This window comes from Globicephala melas, chromosome 14 (assembly GCF_963455315.2).
Source record: "Globicephala melas chromosome 14, mGloMel1.2, whole genome shotgun sequence".
Taxonomy (NCBI): domain Eukaryota; kingdom Metazoa; phylum Chordata; class Mammalia; order Artiodactyla; family Delphinidae; genus Globicephala; species Globicephala melas.
Genome location: NC_083327.1, coordinates 66,707,484 through 66,725,770, shown reverse-complemented (window position 1 = coordinate 66,725,770; position 18,287 = coordinate 66,707,484). Strand labels below are relative to the sequence as shown.

General features: G+C 34.3%; 1 protein-coding gene across 1 annotated transcript in view; it reads right to left on the bottom strand.

The window, feature by feature from the left end:
• ADGRG6 (adhesion G protein-coupled receptor G6) overlaps positions 1-18,287 on the bottom strand; it is a 135,424-nt gene that overhangs the window by 43,946 nt on the left and 73,191 nt on the right. Inside the window, exons 5-9 of the mRNA XM_060283524.2 lie at positions 15,783-15,851; positions 13,432-13,515; positions 7,462-7,547; positions 4,237-4,289; positions 3,153-3,215 (exon numbers count right to left, since the gene is read on the bottom strand). Of these exons, the coding sequence (XP_060139507.1) occupies positions 3,153-3,215; positions 4,237-4,289; positions 7,462-7,547; positions 13,432-13,515; positions 15,783-15,851 (355 nt within the window). The remainder of the gene's footprint in view (positions 1-3,152; positions 3,216-4,236; positions 4,290-7,461; positions 7,548-13,431; positions 13,516-15,782; positions 15,852-18,287) is intronic.

Here is an 18,287-nt window from a genome sequence, read left to right as displayed (position 1 = left end):
TAATGTTTTACAGCATGCATGCAAGAAAGGCCATATTTGTGGTTAATTCCACATTGTTTCTTTAAAGCAAAAAATAAAGTTTTTCAAGAAAAATTAGAATTTCAACTAATCTGACTAAACTTTTAACTTTTGAAATTATTAAGTGTTATTGTTTACAAATACATTACAATTTCTCCAGAATTGTGATAAATGATTTTCTATCTCCATGAAGTATTTACTAGTACTTTGTACACTGAAAAGTTACAAAATAAGTACTTGAAATTCACTCAGTGATTGGTCAGCATATCACTGAAGAAGTTTATAGACTGCCTGACCCTGCATGTCTTTAAAAAGAAAATATCTCTATGGGAAGCAGAGACATACCCTAAAAGCCCCACCAAAACTTTGGTTCTACTATTTGAAGTAATATAATTTTCTCTTCTATTGTAATCACAGCTGTGGTCAAGAGCAGAAATCAAAAGATGCCCAAGTGAACTCAGTAGAACTGTGTTACTATGAAGTCCTCAGTGGAGAGGCAGTAGCATATTTTATTTATGAAATTCTGTGGGTATCAGTATAAATGAAATAGAGTATTAACATATTTGTGATGCTTAAAAAAAGAAAAGTAAGTGAAATATTTGCTGTTCAAGGTTAGGTGACATTTAAAAGTGGCCCTATTTTTTCCCTAACTATCTGTGCTAATCTCAAGGACAACATACTTCACAATTCTCATAATTCACTCTGAAAAGCTATTTATCTCTAAAATCATTTACTGCTTAATGTTCATATATGAGTCATATTTTAGGATGAGACAAACATAGGTGTGAAATATAAGCTGAATTGTGATAGCTTAATAATTTGTTTAACGGCCTATTAAAAAAAAAGTATCCCTTGATTAAATTATTGTTGGAAACTAACCTTTGCCACTCCAGTAACTGAGAACTTATAGTTGGGAATATGACCTTTCACTTCCTTTGAATATTGAGAACACAGTACAATGTGGATGGTACTGACCCAAATTCAGCAATTCAAGAATGACCGTGCGTTTTCACAGGTCTTATCTGTGTTGCTTTCCTCTCTCATCCTGGAAACTGAAACTATTTTATGGTTCTGTAAAGTCCAGTTCTATCTGTTGTTACTATCAATTGTTCTTTATTTGAATAAACCAGTCTCTGCAGCTTTGGTTTCCTGTCTGCCTAGGTAATAGAGTATGATAGCATTATCTAAAGCTAGGGTCTGTGTTAAGTGTAACAATCTGATTGAAAGAAAAGGTTGGGAAAAAAGCGTGTGTGAAGACTAGTAGATTGTTGTTTGGACAAAAACTATGAGAGACTATAAAAGTTCATCCATGAACAGAAAAGAAACAGCAAGCAGAAAGAAAGAAATGGAGGTAAAGCCAGTGAGAACAAATTTTAAAGCAATGCCGGAGTTCATACCAAAGAAAAACAAAATGTGTGGATTTTCCCATATACATTGTCTAAGTTCATTCTCCCTATAATTTTCTGTAAAATTACCCATTGGTTTGACAGACAGGAAACTGAGATTCCATGAACTTAAATGTTTTTTGAACAAGAGTTTCTAAGGTGCTGACATATATTCATGATGGCTGATTTTAGTATTGTCAGGCAGTAGAGGAATCACTTTAAGTGGGACTGCAGCATGGCAGCACAAAGTTAAAAATCCCGGCTTTTCATATTGGTTGGTTGACCTTGGGCAATTCACTGGGTCTTAGTTTTGTCACTGGTTGAAAGGGCAGGATGCTACCTGCCTTATCTATGTCAGGGAGTAATTGGGAGAGGGAATCCAATGAGCCAGTGAATGTGACAGTGCTTGGAATCATAAAGTGCTGTGCAAATGTAAGGAGACACTGCGATGAAGCTTACAATGAGGATGAGGATGATGATTATGCTTCCAAGAAGCATTGGTTTAATATATTTATACTTCTGAGAAATATGTTATTTGGCTCTTCTTATAAAATTGCACTGTTAGAATCTGAGTTTGAGCCCTCTGCAGAGGGTATACCATTGGAGATACCCTGAACTAGCACTGCCACAACTGCAAGACAAAGTGTCCAGCAAAGGGATCCAGATAATTGCTGGATCCATTATTCAAGGCTCAATATGATCTAGCAGTAAGGTTTGGAAAAAAGAAATTATTTGCCTAAATAGAGGAGAAAAGTCCTGTTACCATCAAGAATACAGTGTTAAAATACATTAAATACATTATTTGTTCTTTAGATCACAAAGGAAAAGGAACAATTCCAGAAAATAAAAAACAACTTTCCCTAACCAGGTGGCCCAATCCAGTCTGTTGAATACTTACAGAAATAAGTTTGAAATATAATCTTAAAGACGTGTTTTTCTAATGCCGAATAGAAAAAGAAAAAAAATAAGAAAACTCTCTAGTCAACTCTCATATGAAATTTTATTACTAGCTTCTCATAGTAAGAATGTACCACCTGAAAAGAGATGTATTCCGTCATTATAGTTGTAAATACATAATATTAATTCAGTCAATTGAAACCGAGTAAGAGATGTGAACTTTTGCTTTTCAACTAATATCTTTATTCTGTGGAGATGCAATATATTACCTGAACACAACTACATTTATTTCATGTAGGAGTTTACATTATTTTTTAAGAACAGTTGGCCTTTAAATGCCAACTATTACATATGGTGAACATATCCATTAAATTACCTGCCTGCATAAGTCATGACCTTGATATAAATTTAAAAATGAAGACTTCAGAAAATTAGCCAACGGCTTTGAATGCTGAAAATATTTCAGCATCTATCACCCATATTATTAGATGCTATTGTACATAAGTACCTTACTTGAAATAACACTATAATTATTTTCTTTCTTTGAAGGTCTCTGAAATTTCAAATAAGAGGTAATTGGTTATCATAAACTGGAAATACTAAAACTAACAAATGTTCTACTTCTGAATTATTTTTTATCAGATGTACATTTCTACCCAGTCTGCTATATTACAGTTTTAACTACAGGAAAAAAAAAGAAGACTGTCCACTAGAGATAAAGACATAATTTAAATGTGCCACTGGATTGAAATGTTTCTCTCCTACTGCACTGATTTCATTTCTCTACCAGACAGTCAAAGCAGAGAGCAAGAGAAAGATGTTACATTTTCTGCAAGACGTTGCCAGCGTTACCTTTGATCATTCACAATGCTTCTCCTCACTTTAATCTTGTCCTCTCCAGTGCTCAGGTGAAAACTAAAAATACAAATAAGTACATTCATTATCAGCTTCATCTGCTGCACGATCAACAACAAAATTTGAGGACGTGAGAGAAAGAGGCAGAAAGGACATTCTAAGTCAGTGTTTGCAAATGTGTGTTCTGAGGTCCTAGTTCTTTCATATGCCTGAGACGAAACAGCTCCATGGTCAAATAAAGCTTGACAGCTACGTGCCTGCTCTCTCTCTCTCTAAGATTCATGATGCATATCAGTACACGAAAAAACCTGAGATGCTTGGATATACAGAAACTTGCTTCAGTTTGTTTAATAATTTAGCTCCTGAACTAATTTGACTTTTTGATCCCTTTTTCTGTGTTATTACATCTCTTAGGTTCACAGAAAACACGTTTAGGGTTCATCAAATACACTTTAGAAACTAATTTAAGTATAAAACTGTAAAAACAAGGTGCAGAGGAAGACAGGTGAATGACAATATCTGCTAGAGATTCAGTGGAGTGTTTAAATAGAAGATTAGTGAAAGATAATTTTGAAAGGCCAAGTTGCAATCAGACTGTAGATGTCTTATCTTGCAGAAAAATCGTCTCCAAACTGGGGTGCATGCAACCCAGGGGGTGCTCTAGATGATCTACTGGGGTATGAGAAGCAAGTAACAGAACTTCCATTTATATTTAATTATCCTCTCAGTTTATGATACATTATAACATAATATATTGGTTAAGTAATATACACACATGCATATATACAATTTATTTAAAATCATAAATATATTTTGGAAGTACAAACTACATTTTAAAAAATGATTGGGATCTACAATCAAAATTTTTAAAACCATTGCTGCATCATTGAAGCTTTTTGTGCAAAGAAATGATATAATATAGAGTTGTTTTAGAAAGATTATGAATATGGTGTGTGTGTATGTCTGTACTTACATGTATGTGTGTGCAGGAATAACCAGAGAGAGAGGGGGAGAGAGAGAGGGAGACAGAAGTATTAAATTAGACACTACTTTTTATTTCTCAATTTATTCTGTCATTTACCTGATATTAACCACATAAACAGTATAGTTCCAATTCTGGAAGGTTGAATTGAGCTGAAAATACAATAGAAAAGGATAAGTTTGAGTAATACTTTTAAATAATTTTTTAAAAAACTTAAATCCAGTTTCTTCTCTCCCATAAAGTGTTACTGAAATAAGACCCTGGGAAAATTCCGAAGAGCTAGAGCAGTGAAAGAAAGTACAGATAACAGTTACTAGATCACTGTATGCCAAGAACCTTACAAATGTTATTTCCTTCATTCTCACAACTAATGAGATAGGTATTATCTGCACTGTCCTCCCACCCACTACACAAAGAAACTGAGCTTCACAGAGACGAAATACCTTGACCAAGCTGCAACTAAGAAGTAGCAGATCCCAGATTGGAACCCAAGTCTTGTCTGTCTGCAAACACTATACGTTCGTCTCCAGCCCCTATTATAAAGGGCTTTCTCTGTAATGGGCCTTCAAATTAGCTGTAACACTGAAAACTTAGCTGCAATAGGGTACACAGGGAAGATGAGCACAATACACACCTTCCATACTCTTCATTCAACAATCACTGAAATGCATTAACATGTTTTTCTAGCAATTACCATGTCAGAAGAATATTAGTAGTAAGAAAAATTATAAGTTAACAATATAAACCTTTAAAAAAACAAAAAAGTTCAACATTATGGGGAACTGTGTTATAATTGTTATGTGGTCATTTAAAAATTTTTATGGGTCTCAGCACCAGACTTTTTAATGAAGCAATGGATTCCTCTCAGTATAAATAAAAACCTCCCATATGCATTGTCTAACACAATCACAGACCACCATTTCTTTACTGACACTAAATTCTCTTACTTATATATCTCCTCCAAAGAGTTTTTTAGGTCTTGTTTCATACACACGTTTAGCCTTCCTTGTAAGCATTTTTAAAATGAATGTAAATTCTAGGAAATTCTGGCAAGAAGTATTAAATTATTTTTAAATTATAAATAGTAATAATATGAAACAGTATGAAATAGTAATAATATGAAACAATAATATGAAATAGTAATAATATGAAATATATTTTCCTGTTTCCAAACACCTGCTCTGGTATCTTACACCTTAAGGGAAAAGTGTCCATTAAAGTTTAGCTTCAGATAAAAATGATGTTATGTTGAAAACCATGCATGAAATAAATATAAATGTAAAATTATACCTTGTCTAAAGCACAAACTTTCCAATGAATGCTAATTTACAGAATTAATAATATTAGAAGTGGTTCTTGAGAATAAAAATAAAGAATTTTATATTTTGACTAACAGCATTGTAAATCAACTATACTTCAATAAAATAAATTTAAAAAATAGAAGTTTTATCTTTTGAAAACATTCTGACTTTAAAAAAGCAGAGAGAAGAATGCTGGAAAGAAAACAAGATGCAAGATTATACTCATTCAGTAAAGCCCTTTCTTGCCTTTAAAAATAAGACTATGTTTTCCTACCATTCTTCAAATATCTATCTATATCAATATCTATCTACATATAAACATATATATGTATGTATAAAGTATTAACACCACTACCTCTTATTGTATGGTTTAACTTTCTTTTCCTACCAAGGACACACTTATTAGACAGCTACCATGTACGAAAACCCATTTTTCTTACTTCAGAATGTATACCCAAATGACAAATGACTTTTTTCACAAAAATTGTCTGAACTGTAGTAGTACATAAAAACAGTACATGGTCTCACAGTATGCTGTAGATAGGAAATAAAATAATAGAAAAAATAGAAACCTATGGAAAGTTAAATTTTTGATATTATTATAGAGAAGAAGAAAATTTTTTTAACCCTTAGGCTGTATTTGTAAGAAAAATAAGAAAATAAAATGCTTAGGGTTTTTTTAACTGGAAATTACCAAAATTTTAACCAACAGAATGCTGGTTAAATAAATTATAACCCAAATATCCATCAGCAGAAAACTTGTTAAATAAATGACTAGAGAGCCACATAATGGAATATTGTACCCTGTTTTTTAAAAAAACGATAAGGACGGTCTCTGTGTACTGATACTGCAAATCTGGCAATAACAAAAATAAGTACAGTGTGGAATGGTGTGTGCAATATGCTACTTTTAATATAAAAAGGAAAAAAAAGGATGTATAGTCATTTTCTTTTACAGTCACAAACAAATTCTTGAAAAACCCAAGAAAAACTAACAGTGATTTCTATGCAGACAGGTTGGCCTCCAGGCAGATGAGTGTCAAGGATGGTGAAAGATATTCATGATATATCTTTTTATATTTAGTGGTTTTTGAATCAAACACTCAATTAAATAAAAAAATAAGAAATGTATTTTTAAAAACAGTGCTGAACAAATGAATGAATTCACTGCTTGTTCCAGCCAACACCTGAAGATAGGGCCCATCTCCCAGTCTCTGTGGGAGGATAGGAGCCTAACTTCGATAGGCACCAGTTAGCAACCCCAGAAGGGCTTCTTATGGACCAACCACCCCTCCCACTTTTTTGTAATTTTTCACTTTCCTGACTCTGTTCAAGTCCCTACCATTCCTCCTCCCTCCACCCTCACTGTTCCTTTAAAACCCCCAGTCACCTCTGCACAAATCAGAATGGGGCTCAGCACGTTCTCCTACTGTCAGTGGTTACTGAATAAAACCTGCTTTCACTGCTTGAAAAAAAACAGAACAGGGCTTCCCTGGTGGCGCAGTGGTTGAGAGTCCGCCTGCCGATGCAGGGGACACAGGTTCGTGCCCCAGTCCGGGAAGATCCCACATGCCGCGGAGCGGCTGGGCCCGTGAGCCATGGCCGCTGAACCTGTGCATCCGGAGCCTGTCCTCCGCAACGGGAGAGGCCACAACAGAGAGAGGCCCGCACACCGCAAAATAAAATAAAATAAAAAATAAATAAATAAAACAGAACAAAAACAAAGTGCTGAAAATGTATGGATATAACAGTAAATAAACATACCTCTCAAAACACTTTTCCATTTGTGAGGCACCTTTCTTATTTGACATAATAGTCTATTAGGCTCTTTCTTGTCATTCAAATGTATCTCTCTTTCTATTCAAAAGTGCAATATCTCACTTACATATCTATACATACATTTATAATGAATAGTATCTATGTTTCAGTATGATCTGTGGATTCAGTTAGACAGTAGAGTCTTTTCCAGATTTCCAGAGATTAAAGTCTTAAAGCCAATGAAGAAATTTTACAATTCACTTACCCATTCGGCCACCTTGCTCTGTACTTTTACCTCGGGGTGATGAAGGATGTTTTGAATCTCTATGAAAATTCTATAAATAATTCCATCTGTCCATTGGAAATAAGATTTAGTCCATTAATTATATTTTACAGTCATATACTTATCAACTTACACTTACAAGGACATGATTTCATACAACTTAAAAGAAACGACTTCTACATAGGTACAGAAAATTTACAAGATATTTTAACTTCATTCTCATTGACCTTCGCAACTTTTTAGAAATAGTTATCATTTAGTTTACTCTTATGAAGTCATTGCTTCTAAATTATCACCTGCATATGTTTCTTCATATTTTTTAATTCTATAGAATTCTATCTCCTGTATGTAAAATGGTGATTTTTCAGGTACAATTTCATTTGTTGTAACAAAAAATTATCCTTTTTTTCTATATTACGAAGAATGATAGTTTGGAATGTGAAAACTTGAGTAAGATGATGGGCAGAACTTAATTTGGAAAAGAACAGGCATCACATATTTTTGGCCCACAGCCCCTTATCCTCTCTGTCCTCTTTCCCCTCTTCACTAAAGCAATTACTTCCATTAAGTTATTGGGTTGTATTTCACCAGATTTTTAATCAAAATTCTATAAATGTAGTCATTTGTATCAAGTAAAGGGGGAAAAAAGAAAGAATATTTGCAGATGGAATTTTAACTGGACTCACTTGCTTTTAAAAGAAAATCCTATGTCAGAAGGAGGTTCAGGTTTTTTTTTGGGGGGTGGCAGGGTGCAATCTTTAATGTAGTCTGCCATATATATATATTTTAAAAATGAAAATCAAACTGACCAGCCAGGGTTTGCTAAATCTCTCTGTGTGTGTTATAGGGTACCTTACTAAAAGTAGCTAATGAGAAAAAAAATCTTTTTAAAAATGGTAGGTTATATACAGAAAAAAATATTGATTCTTCATTATTGTCAATCAATCATCTACCTTCATGCTTACAAACATGAGAAAAATATGCATAGAAAATGCAAAAGTATATAATTAAAACAATGGGAAATAGATTTAATGAAGATTTGGGGGAGGCAGTAGATAAAAGTACAAAAGTATGCCTCTGGGAACTCCCAAATCTACCAAAATGCAAATTCCAGTCATACTCCTAAAGGAATGTTTTTCCACTACAGGGGTCAGAAACTCATGCTAAAATAAATTGCCGCTCCCAGGTATAATAATATAAATCTATGAAATTGGTACAAGTCCAAGGATATTTAGTTTAATTTATGCATACTATTATTCCAGCTTCTAAAACTCTTCAGGTATTTTAATGATCCTGACCTCAGGGTCCTTTAAAAAATATTCTGAATGAAAAATAATTCCAGGAGTATATTTAAAATAAATGATAATAATTCAGACCAAAAAACAAAAAAAAAACCTTTTTACACTGTAGCTCTCATCATATCAAACCATGGACATTCTGAATGAATGAGAGGAAATTCAAGTTGCAGAAGTCCAGGATTCTATATTGATGTCAGGATCTGAGGGCTATTTTGGGCATGTTCCCCGGTGCCAATAAAGTAAGTGACAAGCTACCACTAGATGGAGACCTAAAGCATGTGTTTATGTTAGGAGCTGTATTCCTTCCCTCTCAGGAGAATCCTGCAAAATACTAAAAATCAGTATTTTTAATCATTCACATTTCTGAAATTTTATGGAAGCATCCAAACGCTTAAGATGTTTTTCTTTAAATTTAAAATATTTCCACACTTTTTTCCCAATTCAGTTTTTATAAATAAGAAAGACATTACATATCAGAGTCAGCCTAAATCAGTTTATAAATATATGACTCTCTCTAGAGTCACACTGCTTATGCTAAATAAAATATGTGAATACACCAGAGAACCTACTCCTAAGTGTTAGAGATTCTCCGGTTCTGTGGATCGTTTTCCAGTAGTCTCTCTTCAGAAGCCTCAGAATGAGGTATATATATATATTTATATATATATATATATATATTTAGCAAAAATTATTCAATAGTGTCTACTGGTTACACTTATTTAAACTTTTTGGATAACGTAGTCAACAAGTAATCCTAGGAAATGTCCAAGAATGAACTGTCAAAGCAAGATAAAATGTCCACTGGAGGGGACATTTTGGACCGCAGTGAAATAATTCTCTCAAGCATTGACATTACAGAGAACGCACAACTAAGATACACTGATGCAGGCTTTTCCCTGTCCTCCTGGTAGTCAAGTTGCCTTCTCCTATAGATGTAACAACTCACATTGTGTCTCAGTAGAAAAGCTATTCACAAATCTTCATATGTTCCAGACACTTCAAAAGATGTATTGTCCTAATAATGACATCCAAGCCTGAAGAATTTGTGATAGACTTTTTTCCAATTAGATAACTCGTCCAGCCTCACAAAACTTCAAAGTAGAAACCATTGCTTGCCATAACAGATGTGGTATCAAAAACATGTTCCTGTCTGTAGATCTTTCTCCAATTATCTTTCCCCTTTTTTATCTTCTTAACACTCTCCTGAGAGTTTCTTAAAAGATATAGAAATGACAGACACTACTTCATTCTCCATTCAAGGGTATGAAATATAGGTTTGAAAAGGTAGGCTTTAAAATATACATTTGAAAAGATAAATGTTAAAGTATAAACCAAATGTTATTTTAGATTCAAGATTATTTCTTTGAACTGGTGATGTGGCAATTATAGTATGACAGTGGCATTTATAATATGACTGGAGTCCTGTTCATCCTACACACATGATTTCTTTAAGATCCTTGGCCTATAAAGCTAGATTGATTGTTGGGTGCACACAAATATCCTGAGAGTGAATTTTTTTGAGTAGTCAAACGTATGGGAGGAACTAGAAGCAATGATACAATTTGCACTTGTAAGTTAGGTTTTTAGAACAATAATAAGGACTAACAAAGTTAGTTCCTTACTTGGATGGCTTGTGCTAACCTCACAGAAGTCTAATATTCAGCAGCAGGACAGTGATGTTTCAAGCATAGAACATATGATTTGGAATGGAAACAATGATTAGTCCAAGAGCTTTTCTTGGGAATGTAATGCAGAAGGCACTAAGGTTATTTGTAGGAATACCTAGATTATCTCTCATATACTGAAATATGTGTTTATGAAAAGTAGCTTAGAAGATAAGATTTTCTTAGTATATAATCTGAAGTATCAGATAAAAATCCTATTGAAAAATAACAAAAAGAACTTTACACAGGGGGATAGGAACATTTTACAAAAGCCAGGAAGATAAATTTGATTGATATACTGAAAAAATATGTCTGATTGCCAAACAATCTCAATCCCTCTCCCTCTGACACCAGCATATCATGATTGACGAACTCAGTAAATCTCTTTAATAGTCCAGAGTTTAAAGGACTAGATAAGGTAAATAACAGATTTGACAGCTGTATATCTTTCTTACAGTGAACAAAACAGGGTTCCCTAATATATCAGATCGTAGGCCTGAGAATGTTTATTACATCAGTTTCCCAAGGAGTAAGAAAAATATATTTGAAACCGTTGACAGTATGTGAATAAGCTTAGATAGTCTAGGACATGACACTAAATCCCATTTATTCACAAGGTAAACAAGTAATTCTCTTTTCAATTATTTCAAATTTGACTATACCAAAGAAAAAACATCTTAATTACAGTGTGTCTCTAACCCTTTGTTACCCTCTTTTTAAAAAGATAATGAAGGCTTTAGGTGCTGAGATGTGAGAAGGCAATAGGATATAGAGAGAATTCAACAGCATTGTTTTCATTACATTTATTTTCACTTTTCACTTCTATTTTAAAACAAGTAGTACTGGTTTCATTTTACAACAGTGATATTAATTTATTTATATGAATATAAATGTTTAAGTAAAAAAGTGAGTCAATTTAGGGGGAAAAACTATTAAATAAATAGTAGAGGTGGTTCAAGGATGTGGTAAAATTGTTCAGATGGTACATCAATTTGAGTACACCATTCTGAGACTTGCTACTACATGATTTTCAAATATTTTTAAATATTTTTAAGTGCTAGGATTACATTTTTATCAAGAATGATCTGAATTAGATTTTTTTTTCTTTAAAGTGGCTAAGTCAAACCATTTTAACTGATTCTAACATTTGCTTGCTTTGTTGAAACTCCAGTGAAGGTTATGACGCAGAGAGAGATGGACTGAACAAGGCTCTCTTCAAGAATGTCAGAAATGACATGATTGAGTGAATACAGCTCCACTCCACCAAGTCAAGGACTCTGAAGCATCATGTAAACGTTCTTGGGCAGCAGAGGATGTGCCAGTCCTAGAGGGAGAATGCCACAGAGGCTCTTTGTATGTTCATACAAAGGGTGAAATACTTAGTCAGAATTATAATATTCCCATCTACTGGCTGGGGCCCATGTGAAATATGCACTGGAAATTTCAGCTGCTGTTGCTTTCTTGGGGATTGTTGGAATTTTTGCTCCATCATAAATCTCCTTGGTGTAACTACCAGAATAACCATGAACACTTCCCTGAATCGATGTCTTTATATCCCTAATGAAATTTATATCTACGTTTCATGTAAAATATTCCGTACTTCCAATTTAAATGTCCTTAAATGTACAGGAAGTTGATGTAACCCCCAAAGCCAAAAGAAAAAATGAACTATGTGGGTTTCTTTTCTCTGGGTTTTGGTCCCTGGTGATATATTACAGATGTCTTGGCCTTGCAAGTTAAATGATTGGGGTTGAGAAAATTCCTTTGTTTCTTTTTTTTAATTTATTTAATTTATTTATTTTTGGCTGCTTTGGGTCTTCATTGCTGCCTGTGGGCTTTCTCCAGTTGCAGCGAGTGGGGGTTACTCTTTGCTGTGGTGTGTGGGCTTCTCATTGTGGTGGCTTCTCTTGTTGTGGAGCACAGGCTCTAGGGACATGGGCTTTAGTAATTGTGGCACTCAGGCTCAGTAGTTGTGGCTCGCGGGCCCTAGAGTGCAGGTTCTGTAGCTGTGGCACACAGGCTTAGTTGCTCCGCGACTTGTGGGATCTTTCCGGACCCGGGCTCGAACCCGTGTCCCCTGCATTGGCAGGTGGATTCTTAACCACTGCACCACCAGGGAAGCCCCCTCCTTTGTTTCTAATACCTCATATTTGAGAATACTACTATGTTTGAAGCAATGGTGTGGTCACCTGATTGGAATTTCTCTTTTTTAGAAGAAACTGAAATCACTTACACTGAATTACCAGAAGGCTATGCGTTGTAGTTAATATAGGTAGCAGATTAAATAATAACTCAATTCACCTGGCATTTCTCCAGTTCATTCCTTATCTTATGTGACTGCTATATTTGCAAGTTACAAATAATATAAACAAAAACATGTATATAGAGAGGGAAAAAAACAGAAGGTATTGGCAGTTACTTGAAGTTTTGTCAGTCGAAAATTGATTTATGATTTAATTGATATACAATCACATTCTAACCATTATTCTTCAACAAATAAAAACAGAGAGCAAAGTATTACCATATAAAAATAATTTAACTGTCACAAATGTTTGAACATAAAGTTGGCCTTAGTGAGAAATTAAATTACTAAAATTATTTAGCTTTTTGAGATTATAAAATGCTTTAAAAACTAGTTTCCTTAGAGAATAATCTGACAGAATGTGATGAATATTTTTCTTCTCAGATCTCTAGTATAATGCAAATTAATTCCTTTAATTTAATGCCTTTCTCTTAAAGCTTCCTTTGAAAGAAATTTTAGCTAAAAGTGCAGAAGCGTGGCACTAGAAATGTACTCATTCCATTGGTCATTAGAATGGGGAACTCAAAGGAGTCAAGTGATATTTATTTTACTAGTCTTACAAATGTACAAATGTACCAATTGATTCTAACAATAGAAACTTTGTTGGAACATTAGATATTTCCACCCTTAAATACAATTTTTCATCAAGTCAGACATACTACAAGTATAAAAGATAATGATTTCTTACCATTCCTTTGTTTATCGGTTTTATTAGTAACAGGCATGTTAGTGGTGACAGTGGGTGGTGTAGTACTAGGAGAGTTTACAGTAGCTGGTAAGAAAGATGAGAGAGATGTAATTTTGCAAGGAGCACATGAAAGTTAATATGGATGAGCAATCTATGGTTAACGCATGAAAATATATAAAGGAGGAATGGAAACCATTTCTTGCCACTAAACACAAGTCCCAAGGTTATAATGCATAAAATGAAGCAACGCTTTCTATGGCACATTAAGAATCTGTTCCCATGGCCTTTCATGCCATATTGTATGAGAGTCTGGAACCGGCACAAAGGGAATGGAGAAAGAACATTTAGATTCTAGATCTAGGTTTGCCATCAAGAGGCTGATGACCACACAGTAAATGACTAAACCTTATCCAGAACTCAGTCTGCTAAGTTTGTAAAAAGAAAGGTTAGAGAAGGAAGTCTGTACAGCACCTGTCAGCTTGAAAATTATCTAAAGTCAGTCTTTCTGATATACTGAGACTAGCAAAATAAAATCTCAGGGGAAAATGCACTTCTCCTAGAGAAGGTAAATGTAAAGGGAAACAAAAGAGAATGAAATGTATAGATGAAATCAATCATCTAAAGATCCCAAAATCTTTACTACACACTGATAGATGAAATGGATTTCATAAGGGCAAGTCATACAGGAGAGACTTTTCAAAACAGTATGTCAAGGCTATGCTTCTGATATTACTAAAACTCTCAAAGATTAAGCCCTTATGTAATGCTTTAATACCTTTCCAAGAAATTCTGGAGGAACAATGTAAGTAGTAAAATAGCTATACACATTATTTTCCTTTAGTTTATCTTTGGAGTATATTTGTATAAGATGTACCTTTCTATGTACAATAACCATTTGTTACGTATTTCTCTTAATTAGAAAAAAGTTACCTAAATTTAAAACATTTCAGTGATTATAAAAAGAATTACCTTCCAAAGCCTCTTTAGAAAATATTGAATTCCTTATTCAAAATGTGTATTCTTAACTAAAATAATTTTCCATTCCAAAGTAATAGATAACACCTAAGAATGGGGATTCTTTTTGAAAGTCTTTTATATTTTTAAATTATGAACAATCAGTTATATTTATTTAATGTAAAATACATCAATGAATATGAAAATGCTTTTTGGTCATTTAGGAGATAGGGGGAAAAAAAGCTGGGCATCTAGTCCTTTGACCCAAGGAATCATTCCTACCTCAGATTAAAAGAAAAAAACAAAATTAAAATTAAAAAAAAACTTCACACCTTGAATTAAGCAAAACCAAGGCTTTTTTCTATTTCATATAACTATTTTAAAACTACACTGAGTTCATGGAAAGAAGCTACTTAATGACTTTATTTTCTTAGGGTATTCATCAATAATAATATCAAGAAATAATGTCTCAGAAAGGAAACAAAGATAATAATGAATTACACCCCTTCTCCCTGCCTACTCTACTCCCACACTGGAGCTACAGAAGAGAGCTTAGGTTTCTATTCCTTCCATCTCACTTCTAACCCCCATCACTTTCATGTTATGATCCTCTTAATAAAAGATCCCGCTTCACAAAAGGCATGGTCATGATTCTTAATGTGGCACATAGAAATGCTACTTCAAAAAGAAGTATATAATAGAATAAATGGATGAAAATGGGTCATGGGTAATTAGAAGAAGCATGATAAAATTAAAGTAAAATATATTATGTTAAAATCTATGCAACCATGTATTATTTAGCATGCAACCATTCAGTACGTAATATATATACTGACCACAGTATAGTCATTATGCATTATAATAATTAATAAAAGAACATCCATATTAGTTCAAACTATTTTTATCTTACATACATTCAAACTATTCATACATTCAAACTTATCATACATTCAAACTATTTTCATGTTAATATTGAAGTTACATTGCACATCATAAATTGCCTCATGGCCTTGTCTTAACTAACTATTCAACTTAATTTTTCCCCTTGTTTTTTAAACATGAATACTTTTTCAAAATATTGTATGGCTATATTATACTGGACAACATTCTTGAGACCAAATTGAGGGAAAAAATGAAGTCAACCTTTCCTAATAGCATATAATCATTCACATTTAAAAAACTCAGTGCTTTATGGAAATGTGGTCATACAGTGTGTGAATGCATTCCTTCTCTACACTGCACACCCACACAACTAAAACACATCCAGAAATTCTTCTGTTTTTCTGGTTTCTGGCTTCTCAAGTGAAAAGATAAAATTCAAAACAATGACAACTACATTTTCCAAAATAGCAAGTAGGAAACAGAGACTCCAGAGGAGGACGATGTTGACTCCCTACCTTGGCAAAGGGTCCCCAAATCTGCACAGTTGGCTAGTTCTGCGGCCGGGAGCGGGATCAGGTAGGAACCTCGATCAACACAGAAAGATTGTACAAATTTGACTTATGATTTAATTATAGTTTTTCTCCCCAAAAATCATGAATCATCTGGTTGGTGTAATAGGAGCAACCCTGGAAGAGTCCACCAGTAATATTCCAACATCAAGAAAGTCTCTAACGATCTTTATGTATCAATGTCAAGCTATTGAAATGTAAAATCAAGCTCCTGAAATCTCCCTCAAAATCTTTAACTCAATCTACTGGCCCCATGCACACATGAAAGGAAAATAAGTGCTACTGCCCCTTAAAGTGTGAATAAAAAGTTCAGGCCCTTTTTGCATAATAAATTATAAGGCTTTGGTGGAAATTCATACAAATGAAATAATAAGAACATCAAAGATAAGTTTCAAAAGTGAACTTGGATATTACTAACACTCATAAAATGCAAGTTTTTGGTTCATAGGCACTAGCACATGCTAGCTGCAATTCCAGAAATAAGTTTCCGTGACTGGAAACTTATTGGTCTCTGTGTCTTTTTATTTCAAGCTTTGCCTGACTCATCCTCAGCAGGAAACAAATTTTGAGCTGATTTTCTAGTAGGAGTAGTGGATTTTTCTCTGTTGCACTAAATCTCCCTTTGGCTGTTAACAGACTTTTACCAACAGGTTGAGGCTGAGGAAGATAGGCTAAACTTATCGCAAGGCATATTGTACTATGAATAAAGACAGAAGAATAAATACAAATATATATACATACATACACACATATATTTAATTTTTAAAGAACATTTCTATAATAGTGACTACATTCTAATGTTTAAACATTTTCCAAACTTTCCTGTGGGAATGGTACATAAAGGCAGAGCAGGTACATGAGCCAACAAAAGATGTCTAATTAGGTTAATTGTGTGCATAGTTAGAAAGCATCCCAGCAATTTAGCAGCATCTCGGGAGTCGTGGTTTCTTCATTCTTGATTGCCTCAGGCAGCTGGTCCAAGGAAGGAATCATGTTATCTCAGAAAGACTCAACCCTGTGGCCTCCAGCAGGTCTGCCATGTTAACTGGCAAGAAGATCTCATCACAGACCTTTACATGTTCATCCAATAAACATTCACTCACTGTTTAAAGTGTGTGAGACAGGGAGGCTAGAAGAATGCTTTAAAACAATGCCTCTGCTCTCAGAGAGGCATGAATGGGAGATGGCTTCACAGTTCTCTGCATGATATAGATGCATAGTGGCCAAAAGGAAGATGTGACCAGCAGTTTGGTGAGAAGGGTGAATAGGAAATCCACTACAAAGATTAACCGGAAATATGAGGGGTCACTATACTGATCAGGGGAGAAGAGACTAGAGATGGTTATTACTAGCAGACAGAATTACTGAAACATATACCAAGAAGGCAGTGAAATGGTCTGGGAACCCAGGTGGCATGGCATTACTGGAATAGGACATTTATAGCAAATTGGTAGGAATGATCAGATATATAGGTAATGGACAGCTTGTGGAGGGCTTTGTAGAATGCAGGCACTATGAGTCTCCAGACTTTTTGTCTTTCTTCCAATGGCACATCCCACACACATAGTCGGTGGGTCCTCTGAATAAATTATTGAATGCGATACGAACGACTGAACATTTTGAACTCTTTCTTGAAGTAAATGGGAAAACAATGAAAGGGAGTTTGGTGAGAAAATTGACTTAAATTTAAAAACAATCACATTTGAGGCTCTATAACTAAAAGACAGGCAATACAAGAAGCATGAATAATACCAATAATTCAGGCTTGATATCATAAGTACAGTGAGGATAGACAGAAAGATATGGATACAAGACATTTGAAGATGGAATATATAGGATTTATTTAGTGACTAACTGGAGAACAGAGAAAGAAAGGGAAGAATAGAAGAATTTTTCTGGTTTCCAACTTGAGAAATTGGTGCACAATGATCTCATAAAAGGACATAGTAAATACTGGAAGAAAAGCAAACTTAGGTGGGGTAGGCTAAACAGTACATCCAGGAATAGGAACTGAGGTACCTGTGTGACATCTGGTACAAGGTGTACATGTTTTTGTAAGAGGCCTAGCCAGGAAGTACTCCACAGAAGCTATAGATGTGTCTGGGATCACCTGAGCTAGAAGATTTGATGGAACCATAGATATTCTTATATTTAAGTTTCAGATTAAAAGAAAAAAAAAGAGCTATAGATTTGAGAAGACAAAAATAGCTCTTGTAGAAGGTGATTTTACAGAATTCAAGTGAACAAAGTTTCATGGAGGGTGTGGCCACCATCAAGTATACAGAAAGTTCCAGAATGATAAAGACTGAGAAGACCCTTCACTTTGCACTGGAATTTCGGCAACAGCTCTTCAGTAGAAGAAATTCTCTTCAGTAGCGTGGGAATGATGCACTCTAGATTTCCAATGTTTGAGAAGTGAATGCAAACAGAGGAAGCTTGGCTATGAAAGGA